Below are 16718 nucleotides of genomic sequence, written 5' to 3'. Positions count from 1 at the left end.
CTTGTTTAAATAATTGTGCCAGGAAATGCATCTTATACAGCCACTCTGGATAAGCAATATATTGTACTGTAAATATAGCAGTTGCTGTCACAACCTGGAGTTAAAATGTCTGGATGGTAACTAGTGCCTGTCTAATATACCTTGGAAAAGAGCATAGGCCTTCCTCCTATGGTGCTGTTACAAAAAAACTATTACCTGTTTTGATTCTGGGAAGTTATGAAATGTGGTGGACAAAATGTTGCTATGTTACATTGGGATCCAAACAGTGGGTTTTGGTTTCTCTCTAAAGGATGCCCATAAAACTCATGGGGTTTGGCTTTCAGTGTAATTGTAAATAGGTAAAACTGTCTGTGTGTTTGTGTCTGAATTCCATGTGGTGATCCTAGGACTGAGAGGGAGGGAGAGGGGATGCAATCAGGTGCCACTAGTTTTTGCTGACTGAAGCCCATTGTAAATTAATGAATGGTGTGAATTGCAGCCTGGCTGAGGTGTTGGAAATGAATGCAAACTATTGGGATTGGCATCGGCCTCACGTGAATGACTGAATAAATGCAATAAAAGGCTCATAGTCAACACTATTACTTTGTTCATCACTTATTACAGATTTTTTTTTTGTTAAAAATTTGAGTACATGAATTATGTAATTTGTAAAATTATGCTGTAGTGGAGACCTTGCTACAACACTATTAAAAATCTTCCCTCTTTGTGCAATGAGGTTTGTAGAATAGTGAGATTCTTTGGTATGTTGAATCTTCCTGATGGTGGGAATGCTGGGGTGATGTATCTCACTGTGAGCTGGTACTATTTGCATAACATGGCAGTTCTGTATATTCTTTTGGCTAACTGTGAATATAAATGTTTCATAATAGCTTAGTTGATTTTTTGAGGTACAGCTGTTTGTGTGAGATTAGAAAAGTTTATTTCTAAGAACATGTAAAAAAAAAAAAAAGTATTTTCAATAAAATTCCCTACCTCACCTCTACTGTGCAGAAATGATCCCATTTTCCTATGTTTAATTTTTCCAACTTCATTAGTAAACACTAAGATCCCCTTTCTGTTATTGGCAAAGCATTGCTAGTTGTCATCAAATCGCTCAAATAATGGAATGCTGGAAAGTCTTACTTGTTTCCTTCATTTCCATTACATTGATCAGGTATTTGGTACCTGAAAAGCAAATTCTAGACATTTTGTGCTATCTTAAGCTGCTCCTTCTCTGTACCCTGGGGGCAGAGGCTGTGCATGGTAGTAACAGTGGAGGGGTTTTTCAGTATTTCTCCTTTTAGCAGTGAGGGGGGGGGTTGGCAGTGCTACACTATGCATTCTTTCTTAGACCTTACAGGGTCTAAGAAAGAATGCACAGTGTAGCACTGTACACATACTGTAGCACCTTTCCAATCCTTGTTTTGCAGGGAAAGTGTCTGGACAAAGACTTTGCTTGCTTTCTTTAATTTGATGTAAATGCACATAAACATAATCAGTTCTAAAAATTTATGTATTGAGCCTTGGGAGTTAAGTCAGACTGAACTAGCTAGTTAATTCCTCCTTTCTCCGAAAAGCTTAACTCCCTACACCTTCAAGAGATAATTAGTGCCAGGAATCTTCTCTCCCATTGCTACTGGGAGTGACTGTTTCTCTGGCTTCTGAAGTGGATATAACAAATCCAAACTAAATTTATAACCTTGAAACTCAGTGCTTGGGTTTGACTCCCCTATATTCCTGCACTTGGAACAGCAACATTGGCATTGCCATGTTCAGACATTGTGTTTTTTGACAAACCTCTAAAATTTCTTAGCTGTGCCGTGGTGCAGGTCCCCGGGGGAAGGGAGAAGTAGGAGAGGGAAGGCACTGGAGTGTGTCCCGGGGGCCCTTCCATGGGAGAACTCTGGATCTTTGCTGTATGCAAGAACCAAGGCTTTGATAGCAGTGGTGTAGAAATTGGATCGGTTCCCGCTGAGCTTTGTGGAACAGCACTAAATTTGAAACCAAATAATCTCAAGAGACTCTTGTGTTTTCGGGGACCAGGCTCTGCTTCTTTGGAAACAGAGGCAGATGTGTGCATTTTTAGATGCAAATTTTTGCATCCTACCGCTGGTAGTAGTTCCAAGTGCAGTGTAACATAGCTGGGTCGGCCTGCCTGTGGCCCCGCCCTTCTGAGGCGTGAGCCACGGCTCCCGCTACGGTGTGAGAGAAACCCTGGCTACCCCTACAGCCATACCAGGACAGGGCTGTGCCTTCTGCTGCTGGGATTTAAGCTCCAAATCCTGGGGAAACCTGCAGTCACAGCAAGGCCTTGGCAGGCTGCATGCACTCTAATGGGTCCTTACTGGTTTCAGAAAGGAAGGTGCAGCCTTTAAACCAGCAAAGCTTGCCCTGCTCCAACACTATAAATAATGAAGCAAAGTGTGACCCTGCTCACTGAGTAGCTCAGTCTCATGAGAAAAAAACGGTTTTCAGGATTTCACACCCTTTCCCCTTGTTACATTGGAGACCTGTGATAAGGCACCTGGATTTTGGTGTGAAAATCTCTGATCTCATCAAGTAAGAAATATGCAAAATTAGACTTGTTTCTAGGCTGCTCCACCAGACCAGCTCAGCCAAGCAAGCCAAGGCTCCCCAGACTAACACATGGCTTGGTTTAGCTGTGCTGGGCCCTGAGCTCTGCTGCAAGCACAGCTCTGATTAAACTGAAATACCTTTGTTGCAAGTGCTGGCCTTAAACTGACACCTCATTTTCAAAGTCTGGTTAAACAAAAGCAAAAATGTGCTTTCACATTTTGATTAAAAACTCAGGTTCAAGTTTTACAAACCTCCAATGACTATTTTCAGTGTAATTAACTGGATTTATGATGACAAATTGCAAATAACCTTAATACTGGAGAGCTCTAACAAGACGTTAGTTTTGCTTGTAAGCTGTGCATAAGAAGGGGGGTTTGTAATGCTGACCTTTTTTTAATTAATTATATACTCTAGAGCATTCCCATTCTTTCCTTGCTTATGACTCTCATCTCAGTTTCATTTCATGCTAAATAAACCCTCATATTTACTTTGCAGCTTTGTTGAAGACTCTACCTTAATCTGAGAAGAATTAGTACACATCATGGAATTATGTACATCCCACTAGAGCTCACATGCCCAGGCTCCTGCCTTTATTCTGCAAGGTACTTTAACGTGAAGATACTTTAACATGATGTTGCCATGGATGTCTGGCATGAGCACCAATCAATATTCCTCAAAAAAGGACTGTTACCTGCTTGAACTTTGAAGATTACTGTGATGTTAGGATTTCTCTTATACTGGCATAATGTTCTGTCATTGTTATGTGACATTATACCTACAGAAACTATTAATAAAGAATTTTGCTAGAAGTACTGATCTCTCCTTGCTTTTATAAAGTTTAGACTTAACTCTCTGAAGTCAGGAGACTGACTACTGGGATAAAATAAAATTTGAAAGCTCTTTAAGTAATTAAGATGTTTAGCACTCTGAGGAAAGTTGGTTTTATAATGTTCACATTACATCAGAGCTGACACTGAGGTCAGTCTCTTGGATTCTTGAGAGCTCAGCTCTGAAGAGTTGTAGGGCTGAGTTTTACTGCCTCTCTTCCTGGAGCCTGGGTGCTCACAAAGGCCTAAAGATGTACCCCATTTTGATAGGAAGAAGCCTTGTCAACAAAAGGACATTCTAAATACTAATACCTGGGGGGGTTTTGCTTTATTAATACTTAACAAGGCTTTTTAGATTTTATTTAATTTTGTGCAGTCAGTAGTAGCTAGTTCTACTAAGTGTAAAGACCACTGGAGTGCAGAGGGGCTCTGTTCTGTCACCCAGTCACAGAACAGAGTGCTCACTCCAGTGGTCAGAGAAACACTTCTGGTTTTCAGTATCAGCACCCCATGGGGATGGTAAGGAAGACAGAGCCAGACTCTAGCAGTGACAGGACAAGGGACAACTTGACCTATAAGACAGTCTTCAAACATAAAATCACTTTTACCATGAGGGGGTTAAAGTCTGGAGCATGTTGCCTGGAGTGGCTGTGGAGTCTCCATCCATAGTCAAATTCAAAGTCAATGGGGCAAAAGGGCCTGAGCAACCTGTTGCAGTCAGCCCTGCTCTGAGCAGTGGGGCTGGACCAGAACATCTCCAGAGCCCCTTCCAACCTCAACCTTCTGGGACCTGAAAGTGCCCATAAAATGCACTATTTCATTTAAAACAGGCAGTCCCATGCCTTAGATCATTATCTCTTGCAATTAGCACCACAGTATCCTGTGGAGATACAGGGCCTCAGGAACACAGTGATCTATGTATGCAAAAAACTTATTCACCAGCTAAAAATTGAAGTGCCCATCCAGTAAAACAAAAGGGCCCACCTGGCTGAATAAAAGCCTCAGTACATTTTATGCCAGTAGAGGGTCTGAGGTTCCTGTGGGATCCTCACACTCACTACTCATCTCCAAGTTGCAGAGCTCTCTGCCCATAGCTTGTTCCATAGGATTTTACAGACATTCCAGCTTACCTGGCCTGTTGCATGCCAGTGATGGTGACTTTATTTTCCCTTTAAATCTCTCCAAATACAACACAACGTGGCCTTGTGTTCACAGTGAAGGACGGGCATTGCAGAACAGGCACTCTTTAATCACTGCTGCCTAATAACAGACTCCTTGAACACAACTGCTCTCCAGTATTTCTGCTGCCACGTTAAAGTCCAGTTCCTTCTGGTTTTTTTTCCACGAGTGAAAATCTTTTCCATGGAAAATATATGCTCATTTGGCAAGAGTTTGGAAAAATTCACTGTCCTCCTTTCACAAAGGGATGGTCCAGCAACTGCAGAGCAGAAGGCCGTTCGTGTTGATCTCTGCATTGAAGGTTCCACAAATCAGTATATAAAATGAATATGTATGCCTGTGATGTAAAACCTAATTCAAAAGCCTAATTGCAAAATTAGCCTTTATTATTATTATTTCTCCATTCACTGCTCATTTTCGGGGTTTTTTTGTAAAGCTGATAGAAAGGAAGGGAGGCTTGAAGGGAAAAGACTGTTGGAATTTATGAATTAGAAAAGGGAAATATTTTATTATTAAAGAAATCATTATTTTTTCCCCTGAATTCCTTGCAAATCTTTGAATAATTCTGCTGATTTGGCCATTTCAGGGGCACCAACAATGTATTTAAGAAAGTTGATAATTATCTGTTTGAGCCTCTGTCAATCAGGTTGTCCTGTCATCTCCAATCAATATAATGCATTTTAAGAAGCCCATGGCTTTGTTAAAAACAAAACAAACACCACAAAAAAAATTCTTATAATGTGTGAATGCTAGTGGTTTGGGGTTTTACAGAGAGAACTTTGTGTTTCAAATAAGTATGTGTTTCCTGGACTGGCAGTGATAATAGATTTTTCCACTGCAGAAGACAAGTATTAAGTGAAAGCTCTTCCATTTAGAATACTGTCCTTAAAACAACGTGTCTGACATAGACCAAACTCAAACAATACTGGAACAGCAAAGCACAGCAAAGAAATTTTTCAAACATTTTGTCCAAAACTCAACAGTGCCATGTTTCTGCATGAAAATTACAGGGAAAGTAAATGATGAGTAAAAGGCCTACAAAGGAGAATCTGTGAGGGCTTTTTTATACCATTATAAAGAGTAAAGCTCTTTTTCATATACTTTAGATATGGATATAGATAAAAGGCTTTCCTGAAATGCTGAAAAGCCTATGCATTTACAATAAAGTCATATGTACCACAACCTAAGCTCCCATGAGCTATCTCCAGAATACAAACTCCCTGCATCTTCCCTTTCCTTCTCCAGTTCTCCATACCTGGTTAAGCAGGCGTGCACAAACTCCGCGGCAGCGCTGGAGAAGCGATCGGGCAGGGCCGGCATCAGCCCCCGGTGGGCCCCGATGTAGAACATGGCTGCCACCCTGTCCATGGAAGCCAGAGGGGGTTTCCCTGTTGCCATCTCGAACACGGTGCAGCCCACGCTCCAGATGTCTGATTTCCTGCCATAGCCAGAGTCGTTGATCACCTCTGGAGCCATCCAGTAGGGAGTGCCGTGCACAGAGCGCAGCAGCTCGCCGCGGGTGCCGCTCAGGCTGGCCCAGGCCAGGCGCCTGGCACAGCCAAAGTCAATCAGCTTGATCACCCCGGTGGGCATGAGCATCACGTTGTTGCCTTTGATGTCTCTGTGCACCACACAGTTGTCGTGCAAATACGCAACCCCTTGTAGAATTTGCTTAGTGTATTTACACAGGACAACTTCTGGCAAGGGGCCAAAGCGATTCAGAATACTGGAAATGGAGCCACCAGGAACAAACTCCATGAATATGCTTAAAATGTTGTCTTCCAGGCAAGTTCCTAAATAAGTTACAATATTTACATGTTTCAATGTCTTCAAAAGATCAACTTCCTCATGGAACTTCTGATACTCCTTTTTTGTAGTGAGTTGATCTGATGTATCCAAAACCACCTGTTTTACAGCTATTAACTGTCCCTGGCTTGTCAGACCACAGTACACCTACAGTGAAACCAGCACTTATCAAAACAAGACATGAGACAAAACTTGTGTATTTACTTATTTTAAATAAAATCTTTGTGCTTGTCATGTTTCATATCTCACTGTATAATCCAAAATATTTAACCCATTTGATGAATAGGACAACAGCTATTTTTGAGAAAAGGTGTAGCTCAATGATGAACAACACATCTCAGCATATCCAGACATTAACTTACCGTGCCATAAGCTCCCTTTCCAAGGACTTCTCCTCTTGTCCACATGATAGGGTCTTTGGTAGCTAAACTGCTTCTTGGTAATTTAGTAGATTCATCAAAGTTTAGAAGGCCCTTTTCTTCATTTGAAGCCAAAAAGGCTTTACTGTAACTCTGCTTGAAAGATGATGGTCAGTGTGGGGAGAAAGCAGAGAGGAAAAGACAGGCTTCATTTGGTCCCCCCTCTTTTCATAAGGAGTAATTTTTCCTGGCCTGAGTTTACTTTATAGATTTTATATATATATAAATTGCCCAGGTCATTGATAGAATTGTTATACTAGGTAAAGCTGTATAAATATTTTCAAGTATAAATCACAACAGTGCATAACCTGAAGGTTACAGCATGACATCTTCTTCCATTGACACCAAGACAGAAGAGCACTTAAAAGAGCAGGATACACTCTCTTTTTTGGTCTCATAGGTACAGTTTGCTAAGCTGAAGGGTGAATATGGCTATCATCATGCTCTAAGTAACACATGCAATACAAGTCTGGTGAAAATAACAGGCCATGACTTCCCAGGAAGAGACTGCTTCAGAAAGATGGCAATAATTATCCCATGTAGCCATGGGTCTCCCTGGGAGAAGTGAGAAGAGAGCTATAATTGGCACCTGTGTCTGCAGAAGCACAAGGGAGTGTATCAATATGTAGTGAAAGACATTTCTATAAATTTGTAATTTATATGGACAAAGAACTAACAGGACTAAGGAGAAGCAGTACCGGTACAGAAACACCTCAGTAGGTGAAGGCATACAGCTGACTTGGGGGCCAAAATCTGAGTCTTCTGGGCTTCAAGTTTTGATTAAGCATTAATTAAACTGGATAAATCTGTCTGATAAACCAATACTTGTGGCTCATATCTATAAAATATCTGGTTGCACTCAGAGACTCAAGGTAATTGCCCTTCTGGATATGCAAGACTATTTGTAGTGTCTTTTCATATTCCCGTCCAGATGTCCGCCTCTTGCCTTGCCCAAAATCTTTTTATACAAGCTCTTCAAACAGCCTATTCTCTTTATTCATTGCAATTTGTCAATTTATATTAGCTTTGGCAGCTATTCCTGTCATGCCCTAGTACCTTCTGGCTTGTGTCCTGACATGCAGCCTCTAACACAGATATATTCAACAGAGCACTGGAAGAATCAGCAGGCAGCTGGCCCAAGGAAAAAATACCTGATAAATCTCTTTAATAAGCACATATTTCCCATTTTTCATCCAAATTTGTGTGAAGCATCACTCAAATTATTTAGTAAGTTACAAGAAGAAATTACTTTTACCTTCTCTAGAGCACTATTTATTATAGCTCCATCTCCATTCATCATATTCTCCTCTTCTTCACTCTGTGTGGTTTGTATTTTAGAACATGTATTTTTTGTTCTTGAAGAGTTGGTGTCTTTTTCTTCAAGCATTAGCAATTCTTTGGCCAGACAACAAAGCAACTCATCAGTCACGTCCTCAGTATCTGACCAGGAAGAAATGTTTTGACTTGTCTGGGAACTGGGGCTTTTGGCATTTTTTGTCCAAATCATTGAAGCTTGAGTCAATTCATTTGCCAAACCACTGTTTTGAGGTGTGTTTGCACAACTGTGATCTAATATCTTTGTAGGGGATTGACATTCCAGTCTATCTGAAAAGGGCAACTCACTATTATTGACAGACTTGGAGTCCTGGTGTGATTCCCAGCCCTTGCCACCATCCATATCCCCCCTGCACGGGGGCACACAGATATTCTGCTCTGCTGTTACCAGACTGCCACTTGGAGCAATACATTCTCTGCAGCCTTGATCACTGAGCTGAAGGAGATCCTGGCTGCAAGCAGCAGCTCTCTGATGGCTGGATTTAATCTGGCTGTCTAACAAGTGCTCCAAAGAAACTTCTTTAATAGTTGAGAGGTTTGAATTTGTAAACATTTCATTTTGCTTAGTTGACTGTGAAAGCTCTTCTAAAAATGTGATCTGGTGATCTGTGTCTCCATGAAACAATGTTGTGCTACTCAAGGTGTGTGTTTGAAAATCCAAGTCAGAAGCTGTTGCATTATCTTGCTCTGTGTTGTGGTCACTCAACTTGGTCCTTCTGTCCTTTGTGATCAAACCTTTCTGCTTTTGTCTAGCACCAGGTATGGTCTTCTTTGACTTGGAATGTGTTTTCTTTTGAGTGTTTCTGACTCTGCTGCCTTCTCCCCCTTTACTGCAGGTAGATCTGCAGGTGCATCTTCCTGGTGGAACAGAATAACCACCTTTACAAAACCTGCCCTCGTGCTGATCGAGGTCTCTCATGCGGGAATAGACAGGAGTTCCAAACATTTCGTAAATACCTGGGCCTTGGTCATCTGAATTTATTATTTTGAACATGTCAGTGTATTTCAGATCTACAAAATCTGAAGCAGAGGGTGCATGTGGCAGACAAAGTGGAGTAATATGTTTTTTTAAGACAGCTGAATTTTTGCAACTACAGGAGTAACTTTGCTTTTTAATTTTCTGAGCGTTCTGACCAACATGGCCTTTGTGTCCTTGAGCGGTTTTTTTATGACACTTCATGGAAGTCTCAGATTTCACTTTTGTCAGTTCCAAAGATGGAAAATTCTGACTCTTGGCATTTGATTTTGTGGTAACCTCTTCAGAAGCAATTAAGTCTTCAGATACTTTTACCTTATTATTAATTTTAGATTTCGATGAATACTTATTTCTATTCATCTTTACTTTATTATTGTCATTTTCTTTGTGAGCAAGAACATTGAGGCTCTGAGAAACATGAGGAGGCAGGGTACAGACACCACCCTTTTTTGAGGCAGGTTGTTCAGCAATGTGGGGTTCCCTGGCTTGCTCTTGTTCAGAGAGCATAACATGAGCAACAGCTTTAAGCTCACTTGGGTCCTCTGAAGTTGCTTCTGACATGGCTTCTTTTTCTATTTCAGATACAGAAAGACAGACTCGATTTTCTGACTGTTTTCCAGAGGGATCTTGAGCTTCTACTCTCAAGGGAATTACTGCAACCACAGAATTATCTTCCAAGGCTTGGTAGGCCTCTACCACTTCATTTTTACAGGAAGAATCTAAATCCTGATTGCAAAACACAAGGTTGGCACTCTCAGCATCTTTCTGTGGTTTATAATCCAGCATCGTCTCTGTAGCATTTTCTTCTTCCAGACCAGTGCCACAGCAGTTCTCTGCTCTGTTTTGCTTATTGCCAGCTCTCAAGGCATTGCTGTTGCTGGACACTGTAAATGCTGTCTGGGCTGCAAACATGCCACAGTTCACCAGAGCATTGCTTGAGCTCAAGTGGGGATGACTCTGGTCCCAGAACCTGGCTTGGGTCAGAAGATTGATGTTCTCACAAACCACTGAACACTGGAATTTCACCTGGTTCTTCTTACTGTGGATTGCTGCATCAGCTTCCCTCCATTTTAAATGGCTTTGGATTTCTTCCTTCTTGTTGTTGAGGTACTTATCACAGTTATTAATGCTGAAGTAGTACAGGTCCTTCACTGGAGTGAACTTGTCAGAAATTGTGGCCATGATCAATTCTGAAGACTTTTCACTGTGCCTGTTTAATAAGTTGTCTAACTGATACTGATAAAATTTAGTAAGTGGTTTTATAGGCTGAGGAATAGAGTTCATAATATTTAAAATATTTTTGACGTTTCTGCTTTCATTGACAATATCATCCTTCAGAGGAGCGAGATGAATTGTTCTTACAGACTGACATGTCACTGGTGGCAAATGAAACTGTAATTTCCATAAAAAAACATTAATAGTGTGCTACACCACAGATACAGGTAAAACTAATCTCTAAGAGCCAAGTAAAATCAGGAAAAAAATTAGAAAATATTAATTATTTTATATATTGCCATATTAAACTTATTATGAAGTATAGTATCAGACTCCTGAGAAAATACATTATTTTTTGCACATTACTTCCATTAATTTTCTCAGATCCAGAACTGTTTCTAAGTATTTCTTAGTTCAGAAGAAATACTTCAGGGGTCTTTTGCTTTAAGGCACAAGCCATTCTCCATGATTTAGAACCAGTAAATTTTGTCCACATGTACAAATCCTCTTGTCAGTTATTAACTCTGCCTTGTGGCACCTCACATGTTTGCTACACAAATTCAAAGGCTGGGCAGTGGCTTCATGTGCCAGAGCTCCTCTCTCACTGTGCACTCTCCCTGAATGAGAGCACCACTCTAATGCTGAGATTTAAAATCTTTTTATGTAACCCTCCAACATGTGCTGACACCATTAATTATATTCTCAATGGAACCAGAGCTCATCTAAGCAATTTTTCAAAAGGAAAACCAGCCCATTATCACAGAATGCTATTGCATCCCTGGAGAAAACAATTCTAACAAATTATTTATAGACTTTAAGGTACATTATATTAAATCTAAACATACAGATCCATGTTAAATGGCCACAGATTTAGCTGACAGTTTTAGGTACACTGGAAGACAGCACAGTCTGCACTCGATTTGCAGGGGAGTAAAATGGATAAAACCAAAGGCAGCTGACACAGAAGTCTCTTGGGTCAGGGAAGTGTTTTACTATTCCTCCCTGCTCCCCATCACATTTGTTGAAAGGTACCATGTACAAAGGAGTACAGATCAGAGGAACTGAGTACTTTGGACTATTCGGATGAACAGTGAGAATGATTTTCTGAAAATAGTATTTCTGTTCTTTATTTTATAGGAAATGAATATTTTTATGCAAATGAATGCAATAGAAATAATCACACAGTCATCTGCTCTGAGTGCTCATTTGCATGTCTATATTCAACATCAGTTTGCAATCTGCATGAAATTTTTGTTGGCATTCCAAGGGCAAACTGAGGTTTGAACATGCCAGGAAAAGCAACGTGTTGGTTTGAAATTGACAGTTCTGAAGGCTTTGTCCAGCCTGCATGGCATTAATATGAACGCTCAGTTTATCCCAAAGGATACACCTCTAGAAAGCTCAAGACATGAAATAAAGCTGCATTAAATCACACCAAGGCCAGCTAAATTATTTTTCTTAAATATTTCCCTCCACTTGAAATGTTTTGGTTTTTTTTTTTTTCCATAACCCTTTTTATAATCCTGTGTCAGAACTCTTGCCCCAACTTCCATACTTCTCTTCACTTTTTTCCTGTGATCAGTTTTATTCTGTGATGGTTTCACTGAAGTTTACATCTGATTCAATGAGTTGAATCTTTTCTACAAAAGGCTATTAATTAATATACATGAAGGCCAAATTCTCTTTTTTTCTAAATACAGTATATTTAAAGTGGTGTGAAGTATTGAGAGGTAAAATTGTGAGCCTTTTTCTAGGTACAAAAAGTTAATCCTATTTACATTTTTCACAGAATCTCATGTAAAGTATGTTTAATCCTAAAAGACTATTTTTTATTTGCTAACACAGTAAATTTCATCAATCATCTAATATCAAGACTATTTTAGAATTAAACTTCAATTTTAAATTACCATTTCAAAGAAGTGTTGGGGGTTTTGGCAAAACTAGACATCTAATTTAGCTAATAGGATTCACATTTTAATTAATTTACATATTTGTAAAGGTTTTATATCTTTTTGAACTTTCAACCTTTTATCTCCAGAAGTCCCTGATGTAACATCTTACTGATAATTTGTTGATATACACCTCAAGATTTGCTGACACACATATATAAAATAAATTTTAATATATTTTGCATTCTTAAAAAACAAAAGCACCTGAGACTAAGCAAACTACCTACACCACTTCATTATTTGTTTTTTTAAGATGTTGAAAGGATATAATATTTTTGCAGTGATCATTTTATATATAATGTTCTCTTACCTCAGATTTCTTGTTCCTGGTTTTTAGCATTGCTACAGTTAACCCTTAAAAATGAGAACAAAGGAAATATTAATTTGATGTTCTTAAACAGACTACAATTCACATTTATAAATTAATTTCAAATTGTAGTGTTCAGGGGATCAAGGACCTGTCTCTGGTTGCAGGACTGTGCTATAAATCTGCAGTGCAGAAAAAAGTTGTAGGTTGAAATTTAATTGTGATACTGAACTTCACAATTCCATTTGCCATAGAAAACAATAAAATACTATAAATTTAAAATATTTTTACGCTAATAATTCAAATAAATACTTCTCAATTGTAGGTGTTTGCTAACCACAGTATGCAGCTAATTAATATTGGAGTATGAGGGAGAAAGATGCCATCACTCCAGGCACAGAGAATTACACTCCACATTTGTGGCTCGGTTTCACTACACAGAGTAGCAGGAATGGTGAAGTTTGTCATTGCTTCTCGTTATCTCCTTCAATCTGCAAACACACACAAACTTCTAATTAAAGAAGAGGGTTGACATGGCTGAAGTCTCCCTGAAGACAGCAAAAGACATAAAGGCAATATGATAACCAATATATAACATTACATATAAAATTTGTGATTTTTAAAATTGAACTTACTTTGTTGCATTTGTGCTTTTATTATTTGGAAAGTATCTAAATCCATAAATGCTGTTGAAATGTTAGATTCTGGGCATGAGGTCTGCAGCAGAAAGCTGAAGTCAAAGCCACATCCCATGTCCTCTTTCTTTGAGGAGAAAGGTAAAGATGTGTGATGTCTCCTGGGTAATGATGTCTGATTTCTACTTGGAAAACATGCCACTTGTTGGTCTGGCCATGCTCTGGTTGTTGGTGCAATTTGGCTAAAAGGCAAAACAAAACCAACCAAAATACAGAGCAAAAATAAGTGGAAGGAGCCACTTCAAACAATCATATGGCTGGTGATTAATGTGACCAAGAGGTTTGTAAGATCCCAGAATGCCAAGTGTCTTTTCTTTATTTATTTGTGGGGTTGTGACTCTCCCTGGAAATAGCAGACTGCAATGCAGAGGTTGATTACAAGTGACATTGAATGACAAACCATGTTAACCAAGCAACAAGAGAAACCTAAAAACATATTGTTCACCTTCCCCTTCTTGACAAAAATTGATTGCTTCCAGTGTGTAGTTTTTATGAATCATCAGGACATTGTGTCAGAAGAATTCTGAAGACCAGATGTGCCTTTGTTAATAACAAAATATGCTATAGCCTGCCTGAAAAAACAGAGGCTATGTGGACAAGCCTCAGTTTTCTGCCACTGTTTTCTGAAGAATGAAAAATGTGGAAAAAGATAAATACTGTGACCGAAAAGAGGTACAAAAGTGCAGTCTAAGTTATTCTTAAAGCTGTATGCAAGATAATTGTCTGGGTTTGATAAGTCAAATAACCACATATCATGTTTTTTTTTATCGCACCTAATGCAATATCCTGCCTCCAGCAGTGGCCAATAATTGATACTGGGAAGAGATAAACACTACACAACATAGAGAGCTGCATACAATGTCTAGGAAATAGTTTTCTTATTCAGGCTACTACCTTCTTTGTTCCCATTTGTGCACACCCAGGTGCAAATTAAATACTGATGCTTCTTACCTGGTTTTTCCTAGAGCTTTGTCTGACTGATGCATTTCTTCCATTATATTGTCTGCATTCTGAAAAGCAACAACACTTCCACAACCTGCAGTAATACATCAATATTTGCATAAAAGCAGTTAAATTCCAGTAACACATGGCAAATGCAGTTATTTTGGGGCATTAGAACATTATTATAAAGAAGTATCAGGAAAAGAAACAAGAGCAAGTTACATTTCACTAATTCTTGTAATTTATTGATATGTTAATGTATATTTTGAATTATTTGTATTTCTTTGGTAAGTTTATTAATTCAATGGGCTGCAAAAGCAAAGAACATCTTAAAAAAGCCAATTACATCTCCTATCTGAGGAGAACAGAAAGAGAAGACAAATATTGACAGAAATTTTATAGAAGTAGAGCACTTAAAAATATGAAAAACAAACCAAATCTTAGGCCTTTACAAAGGTAGAAACATACTCTGACTTTGATTTTGTATTTTTTATGGTTGCTAAGTTTGACAAATAGCCAAATTTCAAGTTGCTACTGTTCTTTTCCAGCTTCGGATCTACATTTTACACTTTCAACACATAAGCTTTGGGTTAGACTACCTTTTTTGCTCCTCCTCTTATTTTGTTTGTTGTCAGGCATACTGTCCTTAAATGTATTAATGCCCAGAAACCTGAAAAGAAAACTGTGAATTGATTTCCAATTCACATATACAAAGCTTTACATTATATTTCATTATTTGAGACAAAAGTAAGACAAAAACATTTTAAAAGTACTTGAAATTATTCAAAGCACTGTAATTTAGCATCTAATCCCTTTCCTGTGAATGCACAAAACCAAAGAGCTCAGAAAGTTTTTAGAGGTAAAACCACAACATCTGCTATGTTCAACTTGACTTGAAAAGGCTTTACTTTTAATTAGAAGGTTGTAATGTTCTTTTCCTCTGACTAATCAGCACTAACTGTGGGATAGGAGCTGGCTGTCACCCGCCTGGTCAGTACAGCTGTGTGTGGGTAATACTGACCCTGACACTGACCACTCCTCTTGGCTGTGGTGAGTGTGCTGGGAGCTGCTTCAGAATTCTAAAAACACCTACCCTCTTTTCCAAGCTTAAACTCCAACTCTAACAATACCATAAGATGACAGTGGCCTAAGCAACACAGAGCAAACCCAAAGTGCAGACTGGTAAAGAAGAAACATGAGAGGGTTAAATCAAAGGATTGAGAGTTTTGAAATTCTAAAAAGCTAATTCTTAAAAGAAAATGAATCCCAGTTAATAGTTTTGATGGATTTGGAGTCCTCCTGAAAAACATAGTGAACTTCAGTTTTTCAAGTGGCAAGAATACAAATCAAAGACAGCACAATTAGCTGTAGAGGTAGCTACAGAAGCCAGCACTCTTGATATCTCATGCTAAAGGCCAGATAATCCCTTACAATGTTCATCCCATTATGTTCGCCTGTTAAGAGTCAGATAAAAAAAAAACTTCCCCTTTTTTTTCCGATACACAAAACCCCCCTTCAAAATAATAACAGAATGTTCTGTAAAAAGGCAGAATCTTACAAATCTTACCTGGTTCTTCAGCAGCGAAAACTGAAAGAGGCAGACCAACCCAAAGGGAAATCAGAGAGCATTTTCAGCTCGCAGCTGCCTTTTTTCGCTGCCCAGCGAAGAATTCGACAGCAATGGCACAGCCTTAGGTTTTATTTTCGGCTGTTTCCCTGAGTGCGGAGCAGGCAGGAGGCATTCCCGAGGCAGCTCCTCGGCAGGCACTCCGGCTGTTGAGTTTACACGGTGTCGCCCAGGTAACCCCCCGACCCCGGGGGAATTTGGCTGGCAGGAGTTTAATCCGAAGAGCAGCAGTGACCTATGAAAACAAACACAGCCCAGCTAAACGGCAGCCCTTCAGGCTCGAATCACAAGCTCTCTCAGCACACAAACCAAACCCTGTTTCTATCCTATGTTTAACTCCGTTTATGCTTTTAGCAACTGGTATGTTTGCACGTCATTTTTACTTCGCACTCAGTCCCCTCACGAGTATTTGTATTTCCTTTCTAGCCGCAGATTTTAAGGGCATTTCCTCCTTTTTTAAAGTAACAGACTGTGCTAAAGGGCAATACAGGATAAAAGAGGTATAGTGGGCTCAAGCTCAGTTAAAAGGGTGTTTAAGGGAGCTACTTTGCTGGATGCCAGAAGGATTGCGCTGTTCCCCGGGTGACACAAGCGATGGGGAAGGCTTTGGATTAGGTGGGGACAGGGACACCTCAGCCCCCGGCTGGCTGACAAGGGCTGTGTTACTCGAACATCTGAGGGAGCCCTTCTGGACTCTCGCTGACGGAGCCGGAGAATCTGTGGGAGCAGCCCCCGCTTCAGCTTCGCGCCGGTGTGAAGCGACTGCGCCCGCGGGCGTCCCGTGAGGGGCTGCAGCCGGCCGGGAAAGAGAGACACGACCCGGGGAGGCAGGAACCGGGCTGTGCGAGAGCCCCACCCGGACGAACGAGAGAACCGAGGAGAAAC

The 16718-nt window shown here is 39.9% G+C and overlaps 2 protein-coding genes across 12 annotated transcripts in view; one reads left to right on the top strand and one right to left on the bottom strand.

The window, feature by feature from the left end:
* CCNT2 (cyclin T2) overlaps positions 1–3382 on the top strand; it is a 26016-nt gene extending 22634 nt beyond the window's left edge. For 8 of the 11 annotated variants that reach the window (XM_059852571.1, XM_059852574.1, XM_059852573.1 and 5 more), the window contains one exon: positions 1–578. This exon is cut by the window's left edge. Coding sequence is in view for 1 of the 11 variants with exons in the window: in XM_059852575.1 (XP_059708558.1) it covers positions 3052–3074 (23 nt within the window). In the remaining 10 variants the exon portion in view is untranslated. Of the gene's footprint in view, positions 579–3051 lie in introns of those variants that run through there. The other 3 variants (XR_009487297.1, XM_059852575.1, XM_059852572.1) reach the window with 1 other exon arrangement.
* MAP3K19 (mitogen-activated protein kinase kinase kinase 19) lies at positions 3355–16210 on the bottom strand. Its single transcript, XM_059852352.1, has 10 exons — positions 16206–16210; positions 15853–16068; positions 14806–14888; positions 14216–14300; positions 13205–13446; positions 12573–12616; positions 8043–10490; positions 6731–6880; positions 5818–6515; positions 3355–4852 (listed from the first exon to the last, which is right to left on the bottom strand). The coding sequence occupies exons 1-10, from the start codon at positions 16208–16210 to the stop codon at positions 4786–4788; spliced, it is 4038 nt and encodes a 1345-aa protein (XP_059708335.1). The 3' UTR covers positions 3355–4785.
* Between the last annotated feature and the right edge of the window lie 508 nt (positions 16211–16718).

Source organism: Haemorhous mexicanus, chromosome 8, assembly GCF_027477595.1.
Source record: "Haemorhous mexicanus isolate bHaeMex1 chromosome 8, bHaeMex1.pri, whole genome shotgun sequence".
Lineage (NCBI taxonomy): Eukaryota > Metazoa > Chordata > Aves > Passeriformes > Fringillidae > Haemorhous > Haemorhous mexicanus.
This window is presented reverse-complemented; position numbering and strand designations above follow the sequence as displayed.